Source organism: Metarhizium brunneum, chromosome 1 (genome assembly GCF_013426205.1).
Source record: "Metarhizium brunneum chromosome 1, complete sequence".
NCBI lineage: Eukaryota > Fungi > Ascomycota > Sordariomycetes > Hypocreales > Clavicipitaceae > Metarhizium > Metarhizium brunneum.
Window position 1 is genome coordinate 3,504,565 of NC_089422.1, and position 21,711 is coordinate 3,526,275.

At 52.1% G+C, this 21,711-nt stretch overlaps 7 protein-coding genes across 7 annotated transcripts; 2 read left to right on the forward strand and 5 right to left on the reverse strand.

Moving 5' to 3' along the window:
• Positions 1 to 582: 582 nt before the first annotated feature.
• On the reverse strand, positions 583 to 2,023 carry G6M90_00g010680 (uncharacterized protein; the record flags this gene model as incomplete). The annotated part of the gene is made up of 4 exons (XM_066129693.1): positions 583 to 743; positions 814 to 1,405; positions 1,479 to 1,679; positions 1,763 to 2,023. The coding sequence occupies 4 exons, from the start codon at positions 2,021 to 2,023 to the stop codon at positions 583 to 585; spliced, it is 1,215 nt and encodes a 404-aa protein (XP_065985898.1).
• A 1,687-nt stretch (positions 2,024 to 3,710) lies between these two features.
• G6M90_00g010690 (uncharacterized protein) lies at positions 3,711 to 6,385 on the reverse strand (the record flags this gene model as incomplete). The annotated part of the gene is made up of 5 exons (XM_066129694.1): positions 3,711 to 4,024; positions 4,116 to 4,313; positions 4,376 to 4,530; positions 4,584 to 5,973; positions 6,091 to 6,385. The coding sequence occupies 5 exons, from the start codon at positions 6,383 to 6,385 to the stop codon at positions 3,711 to 3,713; spliced, it is 2,352 nt and encodes a 783-aa protein (XP_065985609.1).
• Positions 6,386 to 8,870: 2,485 nt separating this feature from the next.
• sti35 (Thiamine thiazole synthase) lies at positions 8,871 to 9,907 on the reverse strand (the record flags this gene model as incomplete). Its single annotated transcript, XM_014693963.1, has 2 exons — positions 8,871 to 8,965; positions 9,031 to 9,907. 2 exons carry the CDS (start codon positions 9,905 to 9,907, stop codon positions 8,871 to 8,873), a joined length of 972 nt encoding a protein of 323 aa, XP_014549449.1.
• Positions 9,908 to 10,991: 1,084 nt separating this feature from the next.
• Positions 10,992 to 11,765, reverse strand: G6M90_00g010710 (uncharacterized protein; the record flags this gene model as incomplete). The annotated part of the gene is made up of 1 exon (XM_014693962.1): positions 10,992 to 11,765. The coding sequence occupies one exon, from the start codon at positions 11,763 to 11,765 to the stop codon at positions 10,992 to 10,994; it is 774 nt and encodes a 257-aa protein (XP_014549448.1).
• Positions 11,766 to 12,299: 534 nt separating this feature from the next.
• On the reverse strand, positions 12,300 to 12,835 carry derI1 (D-erythrulose-4-phosphate isomerase 1; the record flags this gene model as incomplete). The annotated part of the gene is made up of 2 exons (XM_014693961.1): positions 12,300 to 12,725; positions 12,800 to 12,835. The coding sequence occupies 2 exons, from the start codon at positions 12,833 to 12,835 to the stop codon at positions 12,300 to 12,302; spliced, it is 462 nt and encodes a 153-aa protein (XP_014549447.1).
• A 760-nt stretch (positions 12,836 to 13,595) lies between these two features.
• Positions 13,596 to 15,371, forward strand: DAK (Dihydroxyacetone kinase; the record flags this gene model as incomplete). The annotated part of the gene is made up of 1 exon (XM_014693960.1): positions 13,596 to 15,371. One exon carries the CDS (start codon positions 13,596 to 13,598, stop codon positions 15,369 to 15,371), a length of 1,776 nt encoding a protein of 591 aa, XP_014549446.1.
• A 373-nt stretch (positions 15,372 to 15,744) lies between these two features.
• Positions 15,745 to 16,629, forward strand: G6M90_00g010740 (uncharacterized protein; the record flags this gene model as incomplete). The annotated part of the gene is made up of 1 exon (XM_014693959.1): positions 15,745 to 16,629. One exon carries the CDS (start codon positions 15,745 to 15,747, stop codon positions 16,627 to 16,629), a length of 885 nt encoding a protein of 294 aa, XP_014549445.1.
• Positions 16,630 to 21,711: the final 5,082 nt, after the last annotated feature.

The window sequence follows — 21,711 nt, forward strand, 5'->3', positions numbered from 1 at the left end:
TGACGGAATGCCATTCATTGGCTATGTAGTTGAAATTGAAAACATTTGATGCTTTATTGGTGCGCATAATTCCTTCGTGTCGAGAAATGCTGGAGCCTAAATGCAGCCGTGGCGTGGCTGCATCGCCAAGGAGCACATCCGCGATGCGAACATTGAATGCAGCCGCCGACCGCCCCAGGTCACAGGTGTAACAAAGAAGCAGCCTTGTATCCAACCGCCCCGTGCTCCGTACAGCCCATCGCAAAAACGGGTCTGGTTGCACAAGGCGGTGCATTTCCGTCGTCGTCGAGGGTGAAGCGAACTGAGTAGACCGCCTCATACCCGCCTGGCAAATGGTATTATGTAGGTATGATTAGAATATTCAAAGCAGTACAGCGAAACAGGCTTCCTACGTCGCCCTTGCTCCCAACTCCGTGGCCGACAGCTCAAAAATGCAATAAAAGAAAAGAATGCTTGCAAATGCCCATCCCAAGTCTAACTCTCTCTCTCACTCTCACTCTCTCACAGAACCCCCACCCAGGTATAAAACGAATCTTGGCCGTCTATCAAACATATTGTCGTCCAGGCCCGACCCATCAACAACTAGACATGATCGGCACTAGGAGTCCATAGCATGCGTCCTTTGCAGACGTGTTCTTGGGCAAAGGACCTGTACCGCTCCAGAATGTCCGTTTGGCCAAGTCCCTCGGATTGATCTTTGGAGCTGTAATAAGCGGCTACGCCCCTTCCATCCGCCACAGCGGCTATAAAAAAAATAGCTCGTCAGTCACTCCACGTCGCAAGATCTCGCATAAAAAAAGCTGCTTCACTCACGTCGACCTATTTTTCGCGGCATCGTCACGGCGAAATGTCTCTCGGCAGCAGCCCCAATCGGCTTGGCGGCATTGATGTCCTTCCCAGTCATGGCCACAAGCTGGGTGCCCATGCCGAGTTCCTGATAGTTCCACAGGTGAAACTTGTACTTGGACAGCTCCCCCCTTTCCAGATTCTCGAGCAGGCTGTAATGCTGCTGGGCGGCAGCCATCCACTTCCACCTTCCCTGGTCCTTGTAGGCATCGTAGACGGTGTGGACAATGGGCGTATTGTGGAGGAGGTGATCTGTCTTGCCCGTGACCGGCAGCCAGAGATGCTGTCGGTCTGCCGGGGGGTTCCATTTGGCCACGTCGAAATCCGGCGGCCCTCGCCAAGACGGCAGCCGAGACGGGCGCCAGTTCATCACCCCCGACTCGGCTTCAACAGGCCTCCATGTCTCGTTGTCGGGCAGATACGGCCTCACCGCCCCGAGGCTCAGGTGAAGCCAGCTGCTCAGAGGTTGGTTGACGACGTTTGCGGAAACGAGGTAGAAGTCGGGTCGCATGGCCCTCGTGTGCGCCATGGACAAGATGGTTCCATCCTCCATGTAGACCTGGCAGGGAGTCAGTGCTGCGCGATTTGACGAAAAAAAAAAACACCTCCTCTCATCTTGCAAAGCCACGTACAATACCCGAGTCGATTTGGATGTACAACAGGTCGTCTTGGATTCCATCGTAGGCGCTGGCGTCGCTCCCCTCCTGGTTGCGCCAGGAGTAGTGCGCCTCCGACCGGACAAGCTTGTCGAGAAATTCCACGTCGCGCGCATCGTCGGTTTGCCGCAGCCAGATAACCTGGTCCAGGACGCCGCCGTTCTTGGCCAGATCCCGCTGCTCGGCAAAAAAAAGGTAAGTTTAGACTTGGGAGATGGGCCGGCGATTAGCTCGTCTTGGCATGCGGACGATCAACGAACCTTGAGATAGCAGTCCAGGATGGCCGCCTGCTGCCGCTTCTGATAAAAGACAAGCCCGACAATCTTCCTTATTCCTTCGCGCTTCTGCCACTCCCGGACAACGGCCATCATCTCGGTCCCGGAGACGAAGCCATCCCGGTCAACCTGCCTGCCGCGCAGGTCCGTCACTGCCGGTAATTCTTCTCGAAAAAGAAGCAGCAGCACAATGATGATGCCGGCTCCCACCAGCCACCGCTTCAGCAGCAGCAAGTTGGGTGGCATTTCGCCTGCGCAAATCGAGAAGCAGACGGGACGGGGATAGAGTCACACAGGGGGGGGACCAGGTCACATTTGATCTTTTTTTTTTTTTTTTAAATTTGCCATGGGAAATTCTGCTAGCTGGTTAAATGACCCCAGAACACCCGGGCCGGGCGTGAAGAGCATGCATGACACCGACCAGACTCCTCGAGGGCCCTGAAAGAGACACAGCCGCAGATCCCCGTGGTGCAATTTGGACCGTCGAGATGACGCCCATTGGCCAGCTGCCCGTGTGCATTGTTGTACAAACTTGGTTCAAAGAGGCGCCTGGTTGGGAACCCGCGTTTCACTCGTCCAAGGAAATCGGCTAATCTCCTGAGGGCAACAGTTGGCGTCCGGACCCTCCATGGTCATGACATCTGGAAATTCGCGACCCTTTGGCCCCCTGGTCCTCCGTCTGGCTCCTTCCTTTTGTTGTGACTTTTGAGCACGGACGATTTGCCAGCTGAGCCGTCTCAATCGGGAGTCGGGACAATACGTCTTCTGCTCCGTTGTACGTACATGCATGTACTTGGCATTTTCCGCATTGACCTGGGCCAGCCGCATCATTCATGCCACAACCACCAACGAGCCAGTCGGGTACTTCTGTCGTACCTCGACTCCGTGGCAGCGAATCGAGAGCATGCCAAGATAGTTATAAATCTGCAGTTCAATCAACACAGTTTAGCCTACTTGAGTAGATTCTGTAGATTCCCGCCAGGGCCATTGAGTGCCGAAACGCGGGGAACCAAAACGTCTACAGCATCTGGCAACATTGAACCCTTTCATGCGAGCAAGGGTGCCTGCCACGCATGGCCTGGCCTGGAGTTTGGCCTATATTAAGGGGTGAATTGTTTCGCTCATTAGTCAGGTGAAATTACAAGCATGATACGAGCATCATATAAGCGTAAAATCTAATAATACAATATTAAGCTGTACCAGGCCAAGGATAGCATAAGACCAAAAAATTAGAAATTAATGCCGCGCCACGGCCCGTTGGCCAAGGCCATCTCGCGATAGCCTCAGCTACCAGTATCATGGAAGTAAATCTTATATATTATAGTGACTTTATGCCCGTGACTCACGCCGAGTCACGTCAAAGACCTAAAATGCCACACACGTAGTATATCTGCGAGGTCTGCCCTCGTCCGCATTCCAAGTCAACCCTATTCCTCTCCATTCAAGTCATTCTTGTACTATCAAGACCCAACACAACTAATCGTGAGTCCCTGCTTCCACACATCTCCCACAGCTATCTACAATCAAACACAAACTTGGCTTGGCCTGTATGTATACAAGAACAATGGCAATCGTGGGTGTAAATCAATGTCCGCAGGTCGTTCGTTGGCGTCAATCACCAAATTACAAGCACGTTTGAGGGTGAGCCAAAAGCAAAGGTGCTTGATACTGCAATATATACCATGTGACTCAAAATCTCGAATTTACAACGAACCAGCTGGACTCTACAATGACCCGTTAACCACTGCATTCAGTGCCTACCCAAAAGTACATTCATACCAAAAAAATATGTCCACCCGTGGTCAAGAAACAGTCCTCTAGCCCAACAAGAATAAATAATAGTCGCTAGTCATCAAGTCATAAGTACTGGAGGGAAGGTTGTTTGGGTGGAAGTCCGGGTTTGCTAAAGCTGGGCAGCATAAAGAGTCGGCGTCTAGGGGAATTGTCCTGTGCCCTGTTGGCCCTTGATTGGCCCGTCAACTCCACATATCGTTATAGGTTCTGTGATGGACGCTTCCGGGCCGTGGCGCATTACGGCTGCGGCCTGTGAAAAGAACGAGTTTGTGCGAATCGTCGTAGCTCGAATCAGGGCTCGTGTCGGAACATGATCTGTGTCGGCTATATTATTGACCTTTACTCGGAAGGTTTCCAGCATTCTATGTGCAGCTTCAATGTGCTCTCTTTCAGCTGCCATAAGAAATAGATAAACCAAGAAGTTTCCACAGAGAATTAGCTGAGATCGAGCATCTATCATACCAAACAAACAAGTTGATTAGAATACTGATTGGGAAGCAAGAAGCCGCCGCGCTAATTTTCCGTATGACAAAGTGTGACTTACGACGACCCCAGAAACCTCTTAGGTCACCGGGGTTGATACTGATGAAAAACTCCGTGAACCACCCAAAATCCGCAATCGCAAATGGAAACCACTGTCTCAGATTAGAGTTAGGGTCCGTCTTCGCAGCTTTAGTAGCAGGATGCATCAAGGCTCGATAAAGGAGGACCTTTGTTGCGTAAAAAGTCAGATGAAGGGGGCCTAATTGTCCCAATGTTAGCCCAGGTAGATAGTTAACTGTTCATTTTTTTTTTCAATCTCACAGTTATAGCAGGAAGTGGCAGGTTCTCTATTTCGAGAAACAACCAAACAAGAGGGTATCAGGCTGGGCCAATCCTTCAATTTGTCGTGTATGTCAGCGAGTTGGTTACGGGACGCTATTCGTTGATGCAAGTCTGTCGTTCTCGTGTCGACTTGACTAAAGTTCTGTCAGTACAAATGCAACCCTTAAAGAAAGGGAAGCTGGCTTACAAATTGCTATCAATGACGCCTCGCAGTAATCGGGTGATTTTTATCGTTTCCAAAAATCGAGCACCTGATGCGACATCAAAGGACCAACTCGAACGGTCAACAAGATGCTGCAATTCCTCAGGTACATCTTCATCGCAGCGAAGATCATCTATATCGAGCATAGTAGTGTTGTACGAGGTTTCGCCGATATGAGGAGGGTTGCCGTGTGAAACCGCAGCCCAGCAATCTGTTACAAAGGCCGCCCACCAGAGCTTCTTCCTCAACTTCTTTTCAACAATCTCCAAATTCCAATCGCCAGGATCTTGGTGAAGTCCAATCAGTTGCGCACATGCGGTAGCTTGCGCACTCAACGTGAAAGTTGACGGCGCTTCCATGGCATCGATGGAAGGCGGTTGGACGTGTATCAAGAGCAAACAAGCCTGCAAAACAAAGAAGTTGGGGTTTTCTATTTCTCTGCGAAGGGCTCTATGAGCCTGATCGACAATCTCGTGTTGCTCCAAGGGAAATCGGTCCCCACGGCGAGTGCTGGGGTCCTCTGCCCAGAAAACAGATGCGAGAGCGTACACCGCGCCACGTAGACATCCTGGTATCGACTTGCTGTTGCCTGCATAGCGGCGAAGGAAGCGAACCTTGGATACTATTGGCAAAACCGGGTGCACATGCTTGAAATACAGCGCGACGAGCACGTCAGCGTGCGGCCAGACTTTTGTCTCGATGGCATCGGAAGCCTGTTCCCTCGTTTCATTGGTGTGCTTGGGGTGACCCATGGACAGGAAGAGGAAATGGAGCGGGAGGTCGTCGACATCCGAGCCGCCACGGTGCAGCTGGACTACATTGGCGTCAACGGTTGCCGTCTCACTTAAGATGCCATAACTAAAGGCATCTAGAACAAAAGGGTCTTGCTCAGCAGTACGACCGAGAAAGTAGGTCGCTCTGCCGGGATTATCTTCCAGTGTATGAACTGAGCCTGCGCCGCTGATACATGACGATTCCGGAGAGTTCAATGTAGGTTGTACAATATCCATGCTTGCAGCGCTGGCGTCTGCGTCCAGTCTTAGCCGACCCCGGGGGCTGGCATATGACAAGTAGCTACCAGAACTTGCTTCATAGCCTGTGCGGGGAGAGCAGTCACTGGCTGCAGAAACGGAGACATTGGAGGGTGAGGTGATAGGTCGAGGACTAGACTTGATGGTATTCGGGCTGGCCAAAATGTCTGTTGCATCCCGCCCTCCAGAATCACCAGGGCCAGAGTCGGGGAAAGAATGATCTGCACCTGCAGGCTTGGAAGAGTTCGTAGAGCCACCCTCGGAGCCCGATTGCTGTCGTAGTAGTGGCCCATCTGTAGTCGACGTGGACTGGCATACTATCCCCCTACTCTTACAGAAGGCACCTTGATATAAAATTAGAATATTGGACACATGGTTGGCGGGTTCATGCGCAAATCTCGTAAAGTCAGGGCCAAGGTTGAGCCGAAAGCCAGCCAAGATGCAACGGTTATCAGACTTACATGGAGGCTCCGTAGTGATAATGCAAGCAGTCTTCCGGCGGCGACATGCATCGCACGGCCGACTCTTTCGACTCCTCCTCTCTCTGGGTACACCAAAGGTGCTTTGTATCACAAATTTGCGGGGGCGGCCTTGACTTCCTAGGTCAGAGACGCCCTCGGACCGTTCACCCGAACCACGGGCATTAGCATGGATCTGGGTCTGAGCTTGAGCCTGGGCTTGAGCATGAGCTTGAGGGTTCACAGCAGGGCCGGGCACATGTCCCGGGATATTGGAGCCAGAGCTGTCACCGTCCATGGCCGTGACCGAGTCGTCCGGCGCGTGCGGTTCAAAGCTTTTGGCGTCAAAGGCGTCACGTCGGCCTATCGATTGGATCCGTGGGAAATGTTTCGGCCAACATTCTCGGCAAAAAAAGGACAATGGGAGGGTCACGGGTTGACCGATGGGACCAAATCATGATTCGCGGCCATGGTGGAGTCTGGTCTGTTACTGCCAGATGATGGAGATGACAGAGCTGTCAAATGCAGGCAATGCCGAATCTTGATTGGCTCACATCCCACGGTTGATCTGCGGGTGGAAAGAGCAGCACCAGAAACCTGTTGTCAGTGCCAGATGGATGTACTCTGTACGGAGCCGGAAAAACCACCGTTAGGATTGGTCGATAGCTCCGTACAACATGCCCAATTGGTCTAACCACTTGCTTTGGGATTCACCTACGGAGCAGGTACGTCTGTACTTTGTACAGAATACTACATTGCACATCATATCGCCATTGACCATCAGTTTGAACCCCCATGGCCCATCAAAGCCTCAAGTCTGCACCAGCAAGGGCGACGCGCGGACATGACTGGTCAGCCCTGCGAGAGGTGAAAAGCAAAAAGTTGGCCGAAGCTAGTCCCGGCCACCACAAGTGCCACCACGTTTCGGTTTCTTCGCCCGAGAGTTTATTTCCGGATAAACTCAAACAGCAATATACGCTTCGTTGGAGCAACAAGAAGCCCGATCACTCCCCCGGCCAACTTTACCCCGAAATGTGTTCCAGGCTCCTGGGTCGGGACCGAGACCATCGACAGCATGATACTGTGATCCTTGCTTGGCATTAATCTGGATCGCACCGACGAAAGCTTGACAAGTGGGGTCGGGTGCAATGGAATGATATTATACATACTTAGAGTCGGATCCTGAACGATGCTTCACTGGGAAGTAGATATCTCCAATGGAAAACGAGAGCTGTCCGTCGGTGAAATGATCTCCCCAATTGGCGCAGCCTGCATTGATTCATGCATGGCAACAGCTTCGGCACTCCATAAATACGACGATCTACTCTACAAACCCTGTGCTTTCAGCTCTACATTGAGCTCTGAGCTTCCCGGCCAGCCATGGAACTAGGTGCAAGGGCATCCTGGGCAAAGACGGGCAGATCTTGGCGGGCGTCGCTGCTGTCAAGTATGTGGTTGGAACAAAAACACAGGCAAGTTCCAGACATCGGCCAACTTTCAATGCTACCGCAAACTTCATCCACATATGTACAAATTGAATATTCCCAGGGATACTACTAACAGTCATTTCAAGCACTGAGTACACAGACGATAAGACATTAATTTACAACCGCCGGCCAACTTATAGGTCACCATCACCCTATCCAAGGCAAAGAAAGCTACTAGTAAGCCTAAACGCATAACGTCCAATTTGATTAGGACAGCAACTAGTTTTGTTCCGTCCAATGGGATGACCTACTATATCAGTGTTCCAAGTCTTGACACGATTGTCTACACTTGCCCATCATGCTGAACGATAATAGTTGTCACCGAACCAAAGCGGTAGCCCGCAACCACCTTACTAGTCAAGTTTTTCACTTGAGGCTTGGCCGAAATGTCCACACGGAAATCCATGGTTCATGCAACGCTGGGGGTAGCCAAACAATTTATTTGGCTTTGGTGCTCATAGAATGTCCAGGCAAGTCAAGCACAGCAAGCATCAACTGTCGAAAACGCTCGATGCACTGTATGTAGGACAGACCGACCATTGCATTTGCCCCATGTCTTGTACAATTGGCACCGAAGTGGTTCTTCATGCATTTCATACATGATGCAAGCACGGGCCTGCAGCATCGCCACAATACGAGGTTGCCCGACAAGAACCAGTAAGTAATATTGCAACAGTATGGCATGTACATGCATGGAGACATCTTCCACGAAAGTGCGACGAAGCATTAAAGGATTGTACCATCATCAAAAGAGTTCTAAGGAAACCCCATCTCTTCGCGGAATCGTCGGCATCAGTTCTGCCGAGCGGGAGCCCTTGCTCCACACGTTTCCCCTCTTGTGCTGAGCTCCTTGTCGAGGGACTGTTTTGGCTGCCTTTTGAAGTATGGACTTACTGAAGATATTGGAATGCGCATCGTTACTGGATAATTTCACGTGTTGCTTGCAGGGTGAATGTAGGTCATGGTCAGATACCAAAGACATCTATTCACTCCACCCACAAACAATCTATGCCCAATGAAAGGGTATCGTTAATACGTGAAACATGTGCCGGGATCGGGGCCAACAGATGGCAGAGCAGACTACGAGTCAGTGGGAAACAAGATTGTCATCAGCTCCAACCCTCCCTCTACAAGCACGCGAACGGCAATTTAACAGGAGGCAATAGTATTCATATCTGGGTGCCGACTATTAATCAAAACAATATTTTGAAACGAATGGCAAATATTTCAGCTGCAAAAATAGTTCCAAAAGATCGACTACATCGTATACATTTGCTCTCGCCGATTGCTTAACGTTTAGATGGCATTCTGCTTGGCACGAAGGTCGAAGACCTTGAGTGCCTCCTCGGCGGCCTTGAGACCACTGAGAGCCATGGCACCGAATGTTGGGCCTATGGGCCAAGGTTAGCTTTCAGGATTAAACAGTAGTATGCATCACGAGTCAGGATTAGCATACCCATGCGGTTGGCACCATCGACTTCGGAAAGCTCCATGCCACCAACAATGAGACCAGGGACGATTTCACGGGTGTTCTTGACGATGGCATCTTCGGCGGAGTTCATATCAAGACCCCGCATGCCACCGAGCTTCTCGATACGCTGCATGCTAACAAGACGCTTGACACAGAAGGCACCCATGGGACCGTCGTGGCCGGTGGTGGAGATGATGAGAGGGGCGTTGATGGTGTTGGGGTCCATGCAGGACTGGTCGTCATGGTGCATGGAAACCAAGGTCCAGTTGGTAACGACACCGGCGATTCTGACGCCCTCTTCCGAGGGACGAGTGATAAGATCCTCAACGCAGGTGGCGTTGAACATCTTGATGTTGGGCAGAGACAAGACCTTGGACATGATGGTGGAGGTGAACAGGGCGGCGTGCTTAACAACCACGTAGTTGCCCTCATCTTCATAAGGGACGCCAATCTCGCGGAGGAAAGCATCAGCCGGCTTCCTCATAACCATGGCGGAGAAGAGCTGTCCGCCCAGCCAGGCACCACCACCAGGAGAGACGGAGGCCTCGATGATGCAAATCTTCAGGTCGGGGCGCTGCTTGCCGAGGACATAGGCAGCGCTGAGACCGCAGGATCCAGCACCAATAATGACAATGTCAGATTCGGCATAGGTGTCGAGGTCCTTGAAGTAACGGCGGGTCATGGCACGAGAGACCTGACTCTCACGAATGGGAGCAAACTTGAAGTTGTCCCACTGGCCCATCATTTCTTCAATTGTCTGGGCGTTGTTGGAACCAGCTTTGACGGCGAGCTTAGAGCTAGAGGTCGGAGTCACGAGCTCAGCGACCTTCTGAGTGGGAGAGACGGCAGCCGGGGGAGACATTATGGATCTACACAAGTTAGGGCTGTGAGGGACGGCTTATAAATGGGGGGGGAGCATGATCCTTTCGCTGGTATGATCCAGATCAAGTTCAGGGCCGTATAATCTCAGCCACCCTCCCCTGCTTCGACCCCATTGTGAGAAAGAGCAAAAAAGATTTTGCACATAATCGCAAGGCGCAAGACAGAGGAGAAGGCACCGGCTCATGCAAACAGACATTACCTGAAGAGAGATGATCATAGTTGGATATACTACAACGCAAGGAAGCCATGATCGCTGCCAAATCACGAGGTGCGGTGTACCGGTTGAGATTCAAGTCTGGACCTGTGCGTGTTAGAAGCAGTTCTCTGTACCTATTTGCTCAAGGAGGCATTTCTCAACAGACAAGTTTGATGTATAGTGATGGGGCACAAAAGCTTTGGCTATCGATTTGACTTGGGGCCGACACGAAAATGTAGGAAAAAAGATTCAGAAACGTCGACGCCAGAAGGAGGGGTCGGGTGAGGGATTTTATACGCATTCCATCTCACAGCGGGGTACAACAAAAGTTGCTCATCTCTACACACACAGAGCTATGTACTAGTACTACAACCACAGCAGTCATCATCACCAATGCCGTTGGCCACGAGCCGGTGTCCAGCTCCATTCGGAGCGGGGCTGCCCGCCTTTTCCCGGTACTTGCCGTACTGTCGACACATGAATTTGACGCATAGCAATTTTACCGGCTCTTGTTGGGAGCTCGATAGACACTGGTTGTTCCTGAGCTGGTGGCTATGGAGCTTGGGAGGGGCCCTGATAGCTAGAGCGAATCATTGCGACTTGGATGGTGTGAAGGCTGTTGAAGCTGTGGATCTGGAAGTTAGGTGGGGGCGAATCGAGATGCTGCGATAGTCGTCAAGACTCGAGCCCTACGGAATTGGATTGTCATCAAACTGAGAGCAGGAAAGGAGCTACATGACAAGTGGCGCCGTCCAGAGCGGGAGGCCGTCATCGTAGGGAGGTGGTGGTATGTAACACGCAACAGACCGACTTATTATATATCAAACGATGGCAATGCGGCGAACCAAATATGACGACAGTTCCGGGCTCATGCCTGGGCAACTTCTAGGATGGTCTTGACAAACCGCTCCGGGTCATGACCAAATCGGCCCAAGAACAATCCATCAAGACCCGACTTCAACCGCTCATACAGACCCGGTCCTGCACTCCCGCCGTAAACGACTCTGATAGTTCCCTGCCTTGACTTTACGCAGTCGAGCCGTCTAATGCCTTGGACTACTTTGAGCACATGGTCCTCGGCAGCAGGCTGACTGGCACCAATCGCCCAAACGGGCTCATACGCCAGAGCCACCTCTGCTGCGGACGGTACAGTAGCGAGAACAGCCTCGACCTGAGTTCTGCACTCATCAACAGCAACGCCAATATCCCCCTTCGTTTGCTCTCCAATACACACCAAGGGGATCATTCCGTTTCTGCTCACTGCGGCGGCTTTCTTGGCCACTGTTGCGTCATTTTCACCGAAAAGCCGTCTCCGTTCCGCATGCCCAACTTCCACAATCTTGACTCCGGCCTCGCTGAGGACCGCGGGACTCACTTCGCCCGTGAATGCGCCGCTGTCCTCCCAATGGCAGTCTTGGGCCCCGGGCCATATGGGAACAGGGGAAGACTTGAGTTGACCAATAGTTTCGGTGAGGGACACAAAGTCCGGGATGATGAAGATGTCGACATTGGACAGCGATTCCAAAGAGGTTCTAGAGAGGCAGTCCAGAAATCCTTTCGTGACTTCGCGGTTCCGCGAGAGCGAAAAATACATTTTTGCAGACAGGCCGACGAGTCGGCGAGGAGGCGGCGACGTTGCCATTGCGCACGAGAAGCCAGATGCCTGGTAATTCGACTGATGCAGGTTGAGCTTAGAGGAAGACGACGGCGAGGATTGAGGCTGCCTCGGGAGAAGTCCGCAATACTGGTAAAGATCAATTGGTATTAGGATGAAAGTTTGCCGTTCATGGGACTAGCAACCCCGGAATTGGGTTCGTGCGTTTGTGCGGGCCGACCGAGGGACGGACGGATCCTCCGGCGCCGGGAAGTTTCCATGAGAGCTTCCTTTCCTTTTTGGGAAAACCGCAACCGGAGCCGCGAGCCAGCTTGATCATTCATCCTGAATGTGGTCACAATTGCTTGTTGCTGTTTGAGGATTTCATTGCGACAATTTAAAGAGTGAAAAAAACACGCCGCATGTTGTGTTGTGCGAGACAGCCAACTAACAATCACGCGCGGGCAATTAATTAATCATGGTAATAAATCTGTCTACGCCAAGATTCTTCGAATCTATCTACACAACCACTGCCGCCCCAACCCCAAACCCCGAATGCGTCATTCGACGTTAGCCGTTCTTTCAAGCCTCCAAGCTGGTAATCTCGTCAACCTTCTTGGCGCTTGCGCTCGTTGTGTCGAATTCATACGCGAGCCACTCCTTGGCCAGCCTTCGGGCTAGTTCAAGTCCGACCACACGCTCGCCCATACAGAGAACCTGGGCATTGTTGCTCAGCACGCTTCGCTCAACGCTGAAACTGTCGTGGGCGGTAACTGCTCGGATTCCCTTGACCTTGTTGGCAGCAATGGCGACTCCCAATCCGGTTCCACAGATGAGTAGCGCGCGGTCGGCCTTGCCCTCGGCAACAATTCGTGCGGCAGCCGCTGCTCGTAGAGGATAGGCCGTCTTGTCGCTGGACTCTTTGGAGCCGACATCGATGACCTCTGTGACGCGGCTGTCGGATTCGAAATCGCGCTTAATGGCGTCCTTGTAGGAAACTCCAGCTTCCTGTGGCCCTCTTTGTCAGCTTGCGTCTTCATTTTGGTGGTGCTGTGCTTTTGCCGCGACTATCGTCCACTTACATCACAGCCCATAACGATCCTCCATGTTGGTGACATTGTAGTTTTGAGCTTTCTGCCGATTGGGTGAAGAAATGAAACAAAATGGAACGACACGCAGGAGAATCGAAAGACTACCAGTCAAATTATTTCGTTCCAAGGAGTAGCAATTATCGAAGAACTCGACAGGAAAGGAGGAAACAAATCCGTCTTGATGAGAATTCCCCTCCAATCGCCACCACGCCCCGCCACGCTCCGGCTTCGCCAGCATGTCTTCGATTCCCCATGTATCACCGTAACGTCAATGGACCCTGGCTGCGCCGATTCAATCTTAGCTTCTACTGAATAAGACGCCCTGAAACGGTCTGGACAGCTGGGTTTGGTGGTGGACTGTCGCGTCCAAGCCGTGGGGTGACAATGGCGGGTTTCCAAAATAGGAAATCCGACGCTATTAGTCCCTGAGACGAGACGCGAACTCCGAGAAGTTTGAACGTCATGAGAACATGATTGAGGGGTAGAATATGCGGGGGCGTGTAGAGACATAGCAAACTATGGATATTGTTTGCGGGAGCCGTGTACGAAGGCAGGACTAGTCGGTGATAGTAATCGACCACACACGGCGGTGCGATGGAACGGTATCAAGCCCGTTCTAGCAAACGCCACCAGGGACAGGGAATTCGCATTATCCTGATTCAAACAAGCTCCGAAATGCGGAAGAGCTCCGTGGTCTTTTTATCAGCTTGATTCTGCCCAATGTTCCTTGTCCGGAACGGTCAATCTCTTTGCATTTGGTAGTCAATTGCATACCGAAGCTACCACCATGTCCAAACGACACCTCTTCAACTCGCCCGAGGGCCTCGTCAACAAGGCACTGAAGGGAATGATTGCATACAATCCGAGCCTGAGTCTGGACGAAACCAACAGAGTCGTGTATGATTCTTCATACGACAAGTCCAAAGTCAGCATCATCAGCGGTGGTGGCTCGGGGCATGAGCCAGCATGGACCGGCTATGTTGGCACCAACATGCTCACAGCTTCCGTTCAGGGAGACATCTTTGCCAGTCCTAGCACGAAGCAGATTCTAGCTGGCGTGGAAGCTGTGCCAAGTGACAAGGGCACCATTCTCGTCATCACCAATTACACGGGCGATTGTCTGCATTTTGGCCTCGCCAATGAGAAGGCCAATGCCGGTGGACACAACTGCCGCATGATTATTTGCGGCGACGATGTATCCGTCGGAAGGAAGGGAAGCATGGTTGGCCGCAGAGGCCTAGCCGGCCAAATTGGTGTGCTCAAGGTCATGGGCGGTGCTGCTGGAGCCGGGGGGTCGCTCGACGATGTCTACGACCTCGGCGTCGCCTTTTCGCAGCAGATTGTGTCGATTGCGGCAACTCTAGATCATTGCCATGTCCCCGGTCGAACTGAGCACGGCATGCTTAATGACGATGAAGTCGAAATCGGAACTGGTCCCCATAACGAGCCCGGGTATAAGAAGCTTTCCCCGGCCCCGTCGCCGTCGGAGCTGGTCAGGCAAGTCTTGACGCGGTGTCTTGATGAGAGCGACCCCGAGCGTGGCTACGTCAAGTTTTCCCCCGGTGATGAAGTCATGCTTCTCGTTAGCAACTTTGGGGGCATGTCGCATCTCGAAATGGGGGCTCTGGTGGACGAGCTGCTGGAGCAGTTGCAGCGCGACTGGAACATGGAGCCGGTTCGCATTTGCGCCGGCTTTCTCGAAACATCTCTCAATGCCCCTGCCTTTTCCGTCTCTGTCATTAATGCCACGGCTGCGTCAAAGAACTGCAGATACTCGGTTGAGGACATCAAGGGGTTTTTTGACGCCAGAACCAACACGCACTGGGAGTCCATGGCAGGCTCCCAGGTGAAGCGACGCAGCCGCAGGGCGCAGCTCGTCCATGCTCCCAAGGAAGCTCCCAAGGCCGTAGACGAAAGCCGCGACTTGAAGCTCGATCCGACCGTTCTCGAAGATATGCTACGAAATGCGTGCACACAGCTCGTAGAGGCCGAACCCGACCTGACCAAGTGGGACACGGTAATGGGAGATGGGGATTGTGGTGAGACTCTCAAGACTGGAGCCACCAGCTTGATGGCGGCACTGGACGGCGGCTTAGCAAAGTCCGGCTCGGTCGTCAAGGTCTTGGTAGAGCTGGAGGACATTGTCGAGGGAAAGATGGGCGGCACGTTGGGGGGAATCCTGGGTATATTCTTTGTGTCGCTACGGTCCGCTGTTGAAAATAACATCGGCATCGCCGCCACGGAAGGCCCTGTGGCTCTTTGGGCAAAGGCTCTGGCTACTGCACTCGGCAGTCTGCGGAGATATACTCCCGCCAAGATTGGTGACCGTACCGTCATGGACACCCTGATTCCCTTTGCCGACGCGATGGGCAAGTCTGGATTCAACGACGGCGTTCAGGCAGCTGTCGACGGGGCTGAAGCCACAAAGAAGATGAGGCCTCGATTGGGAAGAGCAACTTATGTAGGAGCTGGTTCGAGTGACGGCCAGGAATTGCCCCCCGATCCGGGTGCTTGGGGTGCCATGGTTGCTATCCGGGGCTTGCAGAAGGTTGCTTCAGGTTGAAAAGGGACGACCAAAACACTCTCTCGTCATATGTACCTTATAGTTACTGCAAGCCCTGTCATCCCTTTTTGCAACCATTGTATTTTAACACCTAGTTCGGCTACAGCCCTGTCATGCCGAGTTACTATGCAAGTCTCTGTTATAGTACGTCTGTGCGCTCTTTGTTCATACATTCATGTAGCAAATTTGTATGCGGGGTTCCATGCCGTTGCGCCCTTTTGTCATGACAGACAAGTGCGTCAATGTTGTAAGTTGGTTGTTCGCCTCACTTCAGCACCCCCGGTATCTATTGAAAAGGAGCAACAATTCCGGCGCCTACAAAGGCCCTTTCTTGACTTTGATGAAAGTCAAGGGACCCTAGGTATTCCGGATCATGTCTCCGCGTCAGCCATCCGAGCAGGTTCTCGCCGCTTTTGGCGCTCAACCCCAACTAACACGCCTACCCGGGGGAAGTTGCGTGTGTTACTCTGACGGCAAAATTGTTCTCAAGCCATCCGAGGACGATGAAGAATCCCAATGGATCGGAAACACACTCGCCTCTCTCTCCACGCTCGAGCCATCATTGACGTATCGTGTTCCCAGACCAATAGCGAGTATTCAAAATGGCACTCAGTATGTCGTTGACGGGTGGACGGCCATGGCTGTGTTGCCAGGCCGAAATGAGCTACCGGTTCGATTCGCAGACACGTTTCGGGTCAGCCAGGCCTTTCACGAGGCCCTACGCAAGCTCAATCTCGAGAAGCCGCGCTTCCTACGTGGCAGAACCAATCGGTGGTCCGAGGCTGATCGAGTCGTCTGGGGCCAAAAGCAACTGTCCGAAGTGGCCAATCTCAACAAGGAGGTTCTCGCTGTATTCGACGACGCGTTGAAGGAGTATGAGAAGCTGACAAGGCCGCTGCCCACTGGTGTTACCTCTCAGCTCATCCACGGAGACCTCACGGGGAACATTCTTTTCGATGATGAGGCGGGGGGGCCACCTGGGATTATCGACATGACGTTCTACTGGAGGCCGGCTGCGTATGCGGAGGCGATTGTGGTTGCCGACGGGCTGGCCTGGTACAAGCAGGACCGAGGGCTGATCGAGCTGTATGGGACGGGCGAGACAAGACTCCAGCTTTTGGTGCGGGCTTTGCACTGGCGGTGTTTGACGTTTTGCATCGACCCTATCGTGGATTGGGTTCGGGCCAACATACCCAAGGTGGATTTTATAGGCGCTGCCCGCTTGTTGGGAGAGGTCATTGATGAGGCGTCCCGCTGATGGGATTTGGACAGCGGCCAGGATTGCTACTGTATTGAGCATCGAGGTTGTCGATGCTTTTCTTGGACTGGCCCGTCAAGGCGCCTCTTCAAGGGATGGGAAGCACGTGAATAGGAGATGGTAGAGTAGGAATGACGGCATGGCTATATACATTGTATGCGTGCCTCGAGCATGAAACAATAACAGAGGATCGACTGATACGGGATCTTGTTATCCTTCTCCCACCACTTCAACGCCCTCGATTGCTGAAGAGTGAGCCACGGGGATGGTTTTGCACCCCTTCATCAACCCTGGACCAAAACCCTATCTCGAGCCTCCCACTCTGAAGCCCGTCTACCATCTTTTCGCCATCTGCAACGAATCTACCTGTTTTATGGCTTCTTTCAGATGCGAATCAGGTTTATCCCCGGCGCACAAGTATTATAAAGCTCGAGTATCACATCGCCATCGTGTCGGAGAAAGTGAGCCAAGAACGTTCTCGTCCGCCGGTTGACTAGTCGTAGGCCGCTTGAGAAGATAAAGATATTCCTCTGCTGACGTTTGGGCAGTTTCAAGTTCTTCCCTGCCGCCGATTCTCTTTGCGTACTCGACAAGACCCTCGAGGACGTTGATTGTCGTCGCAAAATAGAAGCAGGCAGAGCATTCAGCTCTCACGCAGTCCCAGTTGCCCATCTTCCTGTGGTCCTCTCAAGAGAATGTTCAAGATACCAGGCACATCGACTCCAAAGTTTGCGCCGTTAGCAACTGTCTGGGCGTTGGAGCACTTTTCAACTTCTCCCTACAAAAGGGGTTGGTTGCCTTGATCCCACGTTTTTTTTTTTTTTTTTTTTTTTGCCAACCAACTCTGCGGTCCTGCTTTGCCGTCGCAGAATTTGGATCTGGGCCAAATTCCTGAAGCTGGCTGGAGAATGGATGGGTAACAGTCCAAGGCTGTCTGACTCGAGGGGCTAAGAGATCATGGAGTTCCCAGAAGCCAGATTTAGACGACAAGATGCACCTGAAACTTGTTTTCTGGTATCAGTTGGGCTCTCTGCTACCCACAGCCATTTTATATTGTCCCCTCGAGATGTCGCTTCAGCAGATGGTTAAGCCACCGTGGAGTTTGGCAGATCTACGGAGTACGCGACGCAAAATTATCACCATGGCACAAGCAGGAAAAATAAAAGCTACAAAGGAGCCTTAGTCAAAGCTGAGCGTGAATGTGAAGGGCCAGCCTGTTCTGGTAGTGTTCCCTAGTTATCGACGAGACGGAATGTATCGTGCATCTCCAAAGCGGCCTATTAGTGACAAACATGTCGATTTTCTGCCCTTGAACAATGACTTGGAGCTTTGCACCAATGTTTGAATTGTGTTTTCAGTGACGTTTCTCTATTTCATGGGCAGATATGCGAAGCGTGCACGTATTGCGAGATTTTTTCGCCCAAATAGGACCGATTGCACCGTTTGTTATTGCTTCTTTTTTAGGTCAACTTTCCTTTTGCCGACCCGATGGTAGGGAGATTGAAATTCGGCGCGGCCCAGAACGCACATCGGACGACGTACGTCCCTTGCGGCTATCCCAGCCAGCCACTCAATTTCCGATCCAAACTCCCGCCGCCACCTCGCACGCAGGAAGCGCGGGGAAAATGAGTCGCGACGGCAGTCTCAGACAAGCCAAAAAGTGTCTTACTCCAGAAGGACCTTCTGGAAAAGGCCCCAAGGGTTGACCGCCCCGTGCTGCTGAGACAGCAAAGGACGAGCTTCGCTGGGCATAGTAGCAGTAGCAGTAGTATCACCGACTTTTGCCATTGAGCACCAGGCAGCAGTTTACAACAACACTCACGCCATCCCGGGGGGTCTGAGCCCCTAGTAACCACATGTACGTATGTACAACGACTGTCCCAAGGGTAAAAAGTGAATACTTTTTGTGCGACGGTGCTGCGGTCCGCCCCGCTGGTGCCGGGACCGTTCTGGGGAAATTTTGGGATGACAGGTTGACGAGACTTGGACGAACAATTGACTGGCTGGCTGCTGTTGCCCTTGGCTCCCCCCTCCCCTTTTTTGTCTTGTTGGTTTTGTGATGTGGGCTGTTGTCTGAGACAATGCATTCCACATGTGCCAAAGATTGACATGCTAGTTAGCCTTTCTGGTGTGGGCACAGAATGCAGAGATATTGTCTCACGTACCTTGCAAAAGCAACTACCTACTAGGACTTTAAGCACAAGATCGCCTTTCCGGTGGACGGAAAAGGTTTCAGAGGGGCCAGGGCGGCAGGTCACAGACCATGCAAGAGATGTGAGATGTTTGTCGAGAAAGCCCAGCCCTTGATGTGGCATTCCTACTCGTCCAGATCCGAGGGCATTGTGACAGCGGCCGGGCGCAAATCATGGCTTGGACTTGGATAAAGATTATTTCAAAGTATTGACTGGTCCCTCATCAGTCTTTGCTTTCGTACCGAGGGCGGAATACTGTACAGTGTACATACATACATATACATACATACATATTGTGAAAGCCAACCTGGGGTTCAACTACACACATATGCGGAGCATGTATGTATGTATGTATGTATGTATATCTGTGTGTATATATGCATGGATGTACGAAGAATGTACACACACACACACACACACACACACACACACACACACACACACACCATGGGGCGGTTCTCGGAGCCAACAGCCTCAACTGAGGGAGTCTGGATCGGCCTTGCAGCAGTGAGATGAGCCTGTTCGAGTAGTAACCGCACGGCCGGGAAATGATGAAGAATACAAAATCTGACTCCGCCGGCTAGTCTACCGAGAAACAGAGCGCCAATCAGCCATCTGTTGTGACCAGTGGATAGTTTGGGCCAACCTTGAACTCATACTCAAGGCCGTCAAGCATCATCTGTGCATGATGGCACATGCTTGGTGGACATGGAAGGCACCATTCCGACGCCGTACTCCCTCTCCATGCCCGTATACGGAGTAATCCATATGTGTGTACGAATGTATACCGGAAGCCAGCCCTGGCAACAAACCCCAGCCCAGGAAGCCAGCCCCAACTGCAGCGTCTGCTCCCCTCCCCCCATTCACTATCACAGGTTAACAACTTTGGTGAGGGAATGACAAATCCCTCAGTTTTTTTCTTCTTCACTTTCCATCACCCGCCACCCAGCCGACAGAGCCAACGTGCCACCCGAGCCTCTTCGGCCTCGCACTTCCATTGGACCCGGCACGTATTGTCGAGTGCCCGTGAAGGAAGCATGGTCATGTGTGTGACAAGCCTAGCAGCATATGGGTTCCATCGACGACGATAAACAGGGCGATAGAGTGACAGGGACCACCAGTATGGTAATCAAGGCCAGAAAGTCCTCCCTACTCTGTCTGTATTGTGACATCTCCCTCCCATCCCGTTGTTCCTCGTGAAGCATATTCGCCTCCGGCCGAGACAAGGACATCGCTTCACGTAAGGGCCAACTGTCTAAACCCAAAGCACCAACCTTTTAATCAGGGGTGAGCCGTTCTGGGGGAGTTCGGCACGGTAAAGCAAAACCATCTGCGACCTGGTCTCAACATTCTGTGCCGTCTCCTCTGCCAGATCCCCATGGCCAACTGCCAATCTTTGCCTTTTGCAGGGCCTTGAGCTAGATCGTTTTGGGCTGTCCATGCATGAAAAAGTGCGACGACGCAACCAATATGTCGAGTGTCCGTCTGCATTGAGTAGCAACCTAGATCAGCCACAACACCAACAACCGCTTTCGGCTGCCCATCTTGAATGCAAGAGAGAAGAAAAAAAGACTCACACCAACGGGAGTCTTTACTAACCACCGACCGGGTGGGCTTCGGTGTGATACCGTCCTTGTTATTGCATATATTATTCTGCTTGTTGGGCGCCAAAGGTCACCTGCTGGCTTTGTCTTCTTCTTTGCTACAAGTCGCCTCTTTGCGACCAGCAGAAGAGCAGGCATATTCAAGTCAGACGGACAAGACACCAAGGGACTAGTGCTCAGCCGCCGTCGGAATACTAGTATGCACGGTGCTTATCGCCTCGCATCTGGACCAGGGATCATCCCGGCACTCTGGTTTGGCTCGCGATTGCATCCAGATGTACGGACTACGGAGTAGACATACATGGACGCTCTGCAGCCAGGACGGGTGTAGCGATGTGGAATTCGGCCGATAGCGTCGTTGAGGAATTGCTTCTGCCTGGGTGCCCTCATATTGACGTACGTTGCGACCAACAACTTCCTATTGTTGACGTGTTGTTGGTTAATCCATCATGTTATTGTCCTACCCAATGACAATCTGAAGGATGGTTCAATAACAACACTGCAGCATTATTCTGCCCCATCAATGACGTCCGTTTATAGCTGTTGGCATCTACTGTTAGAACCCCGTACTTGATGTGAGTCTTGTGCATGACATGGCCTCGAGTAGAAGCTGGCCTAGAGGGTGTCTGTCGGTATTCGGGAGCTTTTCGAAGCACCAATTGCTGTTCCTGTACTTAGGACCCGTGCTTGGCGTTGTATATCTGAACCTCTGGATCTTACATACGGAGTATGGAGTACATACCTTGCTGCTATACGAGCAACTAGTGACTTCATGATCATCTACCTACCTAGGTACGCAGCACATGGCATGGCCCGCAACAGCAATTATCGGTCAAATGGCCCGGTGTTGCCGTTCTTCAGGATGAACTTCATCCTTCAAGGCAAGCCCAGGAAGCCATTATGCCATTTTCATTGACAAAGAAGCAATCTGGTATGTCAAGATCCTTGTCATTCGGGATAGTCTCCACCGAAAACCTGTCCGAATGACCAAAAAATGCGACCGTATTCCGCTTTATCAAATTAGGAATCGGTTTCCTATTTCGTTCATCGACAGAAGACCAAGTCAGCGGCAGTTGGCCAAGTTGGCAACAGCCGACGCCGAAAACTGACAGACGGACCTAAAGTGCCGCATGTACATGACACATGCGTGCCTGACAAGCTGTGGATGAAATACCTAGTACTACTTCATCAGGCCGGCTGGGCTGGAGCACAGGGCCGTGTTGCGAACAACTGCTTGCCTCCAGAAGGCATTGTCAAGGCCAGGCAGGTGTGGGTTCAGCGCACAA